A 4,880-nucleotide genomic window follows, 5' to 3' on the forward strand; every position below is an offset into this window, starting at 1 on the left:
AGGGGGGAGGGAGGGGGTCCCAGAAGTCTGTCGGCTGCTCCTCCAAGTTGCCTCGAGGCTCCGAGCTGCGAACAGCAGTCAGACATTGGTCTCCAAAGTCGGTCTGGTGTTCGCTGTGTCTCTTCTATCCTCTACCTGTCTCCTATCATCCTCTGCTGTCTATTGTGTCTCTTCTATCGTCTACCTGTCTCCTGTCCTCCTCTGTCTGCTTTCTATTGTGTCTCTTCTATCCCCTACCTGTCTCCTGTCTCCTCTGTCTGCTGTCTATTGTGTCTCTTCTATCCCCTACCTGTCTGCTGTCCTCCTCTGTCTGCTGTCTATTGTGTCTCTTCTATCCCCTACCTGTCTCCTGTCTCCTCTGTCTGCTGTCTATTGTGTCTCTTCTATCCCCTACCTATCTCCTATCCTCCTCTGTCTGCTGTCTATTGTGTCTCTTCTATCCCCTACCTGTCTCCTGTCCTCCTCTGTCTGCTGTCTATTGTGTCTCTTCTATCCCCTACCTGTCTCCTGTCCTCCGCTGTCTGCTATTGTGTCTCTTCTATCCTCTACCTGTCTCCTGTCCTCTTCTGCTGTCTATTGTGTCTCTTCTATCCCCTACCTGTCTCCTGTCCTCTGTTTATTGTGTCTCTTCTATCCCCTACCTGTCTCCTGTCCTCTGTTTATTGTGTCTTTTCTATCCCCTACCTGTCTGCTGTTTATTGTGTCTTTTCTATCCCCTACCTGTCTCCTGTCCTCCTCTGTCTGCTGTCTATTGTGTCTCTTCTATCCCCTACCTGTCTCCTGTCCTCTGTCTGCTGTCTATTGTGTCTCTTCTATCCTCTACCTGTCTCCTATCCTCCTCTGTCTGCTGTCTATTGTGTCTCTTCTATCTCCTACCTGTCTCCTGTCCTCCTCTGTCTGCTGTCTATTGTGTCTCTTCTATCCTCCATCCTTTATTGTCCACTTTTATGTCTCCTATCCTCTATTTTATCCTTACTGTCCCTTTTCTTCTGTCCTTGTCGCTTTGTTTTTGTGTTCGGTGTTGTTTGTTGTCGGGGCCTTAAGGCAACCCGGGAATGGGGGGGGGGGGTCGGGGGAGCTTCGGCTGACAGACCTGGGACCAGGCGGGCCCTCGGGAGGACTAGTTACACACGAGGGTACAGGGAACCGAGGGTACGGGGCCCGAGGGCACGAAAAACTTCTGTGCCGTCATCTTAGGTGACTTAAAGGCACCTGATATAATGACAAACATTGTAACCTTTTAGGTTATAGATAGACCAATTTCTTCTTTTCAATTTTCGCTGTGCTTTTCCCAATTTTTTTTTCAATTTCTGTAGGATTATATCCAACATTAAAGTATGGCATTCATAGGTTGATAAATTATTCAAATATAACTAGAAATATTTTAATTGTTAACAGATAGATCAATTTCTTCAAATTTTGCTGTTTCCCCTTTTTTCAATTTCTGTAGGATTCATACTAGGTAGATAAAGATATTCAAATATAACGAGTTGTTTTTTAATGTTAACATAAGAAACAAAAATGCCGCCCTCACATCAGGTGGAGTTTTCTCCGCTGTCTGCTTGTAGGTCGGCCATTTTTCCTGACTGGGGAGACGGAAGACTGAAGGGGTCTGGTTTCCGCCGGGTTTGCTTCAGTTTCTGTCAACTTCTTTTTGAAACTTCAAAGTACATTAGAAACTAAATACACTTTTGTGTTTTTGTTCAATCCTGCAGACTGCTTTATCTTCTGTTATATACATGTACTACATAATCCAAGATACAGTTTTCTAGTGTACTCTGTATGCACTTCGTGGAACACTTCATGTAGTACTGTACGGGCTTGTACTGTTTTGTATTTCAACATCCTGATTGTACACATGGTCTAAATGTAATACCATTTCACATACATAACTATTCTGTACATGTACTAAAATTACGAATACTCCTTTGTGCAGTTGGCAATGTTTGTCAAACTTTTGTAATTCTCGATACATCTATACTTTCGATGGGTGCGATTCTTGTATTATCAGCAACATGGCAGTTCTGTGTGAATAAAGACTGTGTGAATCATATCTGGTAACCTGAGTCTTTGTTGTCTGTGTGAGCCTGATTTAGATACAACTCACGATTACAAGTAACGTTGATCCCAAAAACAGCCATCCCTCGCATTCCCTGCCTTCCTAACAGAAAAGATGGTTGAAATGAGACTTGCTGTAGAACCTTTACGCCTGCACTCTTTAAGCCAACACCAGTTGCGACAGTAAAACCACATCTTTACAGGAGGTAGGAAAATGAGAAAAACTCTACATGTACTCACCCCGCCATGTTGTCAGTCTGAGCTGTAAGCTGGTCAGGTTAGTCAGTCACCCACCTGTTTTCCCGCCAAAACATTCCTGTCGTCTGCCGATCTGGTCATCACCCATCACGTCACGATCAGACGACATGCCGGCCAGCTCACCTGTTTTCCCGCCACAACATTCCTGCCGTCTGCCTTTGATTTTAGCTTGTTTACAAAATGTTTTTTTTTAATGTTGGCAGTCAATTTCTTTAATATCGCTTCATCAATTCAGCCTTCGGGCTGCGACTGCTGTGATACAGTTGACATCATAATAAACTATTCTACAATCTGGTCATCACGTCACAATCAGACGATATGCCGGCCGGCTCACCTGTTTTCCCGCCACAACATTCCTGTCGTCTGACAATCTGGTCATCACGTCACGATCAGACGATTTGCCGGCCGGCTCACCTGTTTTCCCGCCACAACATTCCTGTCGTCTGCCGACCTCTCGGTCATCACGTCACGTCGTGAGGTCACGACAGGACGCCATGTCGTGAGGAAGCACGAAGATGTCGCAGTCAACATTTTGAGGCGACAGCTGACGTCCATTTTCCATGGAACACGGCTCTGAGGTGATCTGAAGGTGACCCTGACGTCCACAACCCCGCCATGTTGGCGATTCGCGCTGTTGTTCTTCTCTGGGGCGTTATTGCCGCTGTTAGTGGAGATGTCGGCGGCGTACATGGCAACCGGAGCTCCGGGCAGCCCCCGGGCCGGCTGCCGCCTCTTCTGCGGCACGCAGGGCAGCCTGATCCCCGAGCAAACCCCAGGACAGGCCCGGTACCCACCACAGGCCTCAGGACTGGCCCAAGGAAAGGACCCAGAGCAGACCCCAGCTTCATGGCACAGCTCTTCCACCATCTAGCCGGAGCGGACGGGGCCAGGAAAGTCGGACCGGCTCCGTACGGCGCTACAACCATCCGCTTCTACCGCAGCCAAGGTAGGGTTTACTGTGCCGGCCTTATAGTTAGTTCCATATGTGTGTTTTCTAGCTTAGGCTTTGCTCAACATGTACGATATAAGATCTATTCTGCAGTGACAGTGTGTGCTTCATGTAACAGCCCACCCCCCATTCAGACATGATTCAACTCCAAGCAGATGTAGGAGGGTTATCATGCCAGTTTCTTCACCACTTGACCTCCAGGTTTCCGAAACTTCATGTCGTTCCCAGGCGGAGGCTTTACATTTATGACAGAACAGTTTTTTGCCGCCCGGCTATCCGTGTAGTGCGCGAAGTGGCGTGTTTACCGCAGTTTGTTTACCACGCTGCCATGGTAACCGTACGTGGCCCTGGGTTCTCCTTGTTCTGTGAACTGATGTAAAAGGAAACCTACCTAAGCATTAGATAGATATTAATATCATTCTAGAGTAGATATCAATTTGATATGTTGCACCTCTGAAGAACTTGCCATACATTGTTGTGCAATAAAGTTTGATTTGATGACGTTCTAATAAGCCGTAGTCTGGGCCTTACAAGGTCTGTACTAGTTCCTACTTCATCTTAATCCTGCAGTCCATGTTGTTAGTTATTGTCCTAGTTTATTATTGTGCTAAAATTGCACCGTTCTCGGTTCTATGGTGTTCTCGTCTCTTGTCATCAGTTGTATCTACGGCAGGGATTCCTGTTACAATGGTTTGAATAGCGCCTTGTCTATCAATATGAGTATCAGACAGAATCTTGCTCAAGTTATTCACTCACTCACTCACTCACTCACTCACTCACTCATTCATTCATTCATTCAATCATTCAATCATTCATTCATTTAACTTCATTAGACACTGAAAACATATCAGTACACGGGTCAACGAGGCAGTCGAAACTGGTAGTAGCTGACCCACAAATATAGACGTTATACAAACATGAAAAATAAAGAAATGTAACTATAAAATACAAAATCTTAAATAATGTTAACACCCTTAACTAGTGGCATTCATTCATTCATTCATTCATTCTTTCAGTCATGTGTGTATTGTCGCCCACAGAAACTGACGTCCCGTTCCACCTGCGCCACGAGAGCGGCGGTCTGGCCGTGTCCTTCAACGTCTCCAGTCTTCAAGACGCCGCCGTGGTGACGTCAGCCCAGCTGCGCGTCTTCAGACGGGCCCGGACGCCTTCCTCCTGCCGGCTGTACGTCTTCCGGGCGTCTCCGGACGGCTCGAGACGGCTGGTCAGCAGGAGGCGGCTTCCCGCCGGTTCCGCCGGCTGGGAGGAATTCGACGTCACCCAGAGTTTCAGTCGGCAGCAGCGGGACGACAGCGCCCCACAGCGGGATTACACAGAACTGCAGCGGGACGACAGCGCCCCACAGCGGGACGGCACAGAACTGCAGCGGGACGACAGCGCCCTCCAGCGGGATTACACAGTCCTGCAGCGGGACGACAGCGCCCTGCAGCGGGACGATACAGTACTGCAGCTGGTGCTAAAGTTTAAGTGCAGACACGAGGCCAGCGGAAACAGGACCGGGCCCAGGAACGCCACCCTCCCGTCCCTAGTCGGGCCGCGGAACGACACGCACCACCCGTCCCTGGTGCTGTACCTCCGGGAGAGCGAGGAGACC

General features: G+C 48.3%; 1 protein-coding gene across 1 annotated transcript in view; it reads left to right on the forward strand.

Moving 5' to 3' along the window:
* The first annotated feature begins 2,931 nt into the window (after positions 1-2,931).
* LOC109472830 (bone morphogenetic protein 2-B-like) overlaps positions 2,932-4,880 on the forward strand; it is a 2,443-nt gene continuing 494 nt past the window's right edge. The window contains exons 1-3 of the mRNA XM_019772688.1: positions 2,932-3,262; positions 4,306-4,564; positions 4,706-4,879. Of these exons, the coding sequence (XP_019628247.1) occupies positions 2,932-3,262; positions 4,306-4,564; positions 4,706-4,879 (764 nt within the window). The remainder of the gene's footprint in view (positions 3,263-4,305; positions 4,565-4,705; position 4,880) is intronic.

This window comes from Branchiostoma belcheri, unplaced genomic scaffold (genome assembly GCF_001625305.1).
Source record: "Branchiostoma belcheri isolate BF01 breed outbred unplaced genomic scaffold, Haploidv18h27 scaffold285, whole genome shotgun sequence".
NCBI lineage: Eukaryota > Metazoa > Chordata > Leptocardii > Amphioxiformes > Branchiostomatidae > Branchiostoma > Branchiostoma belcheri.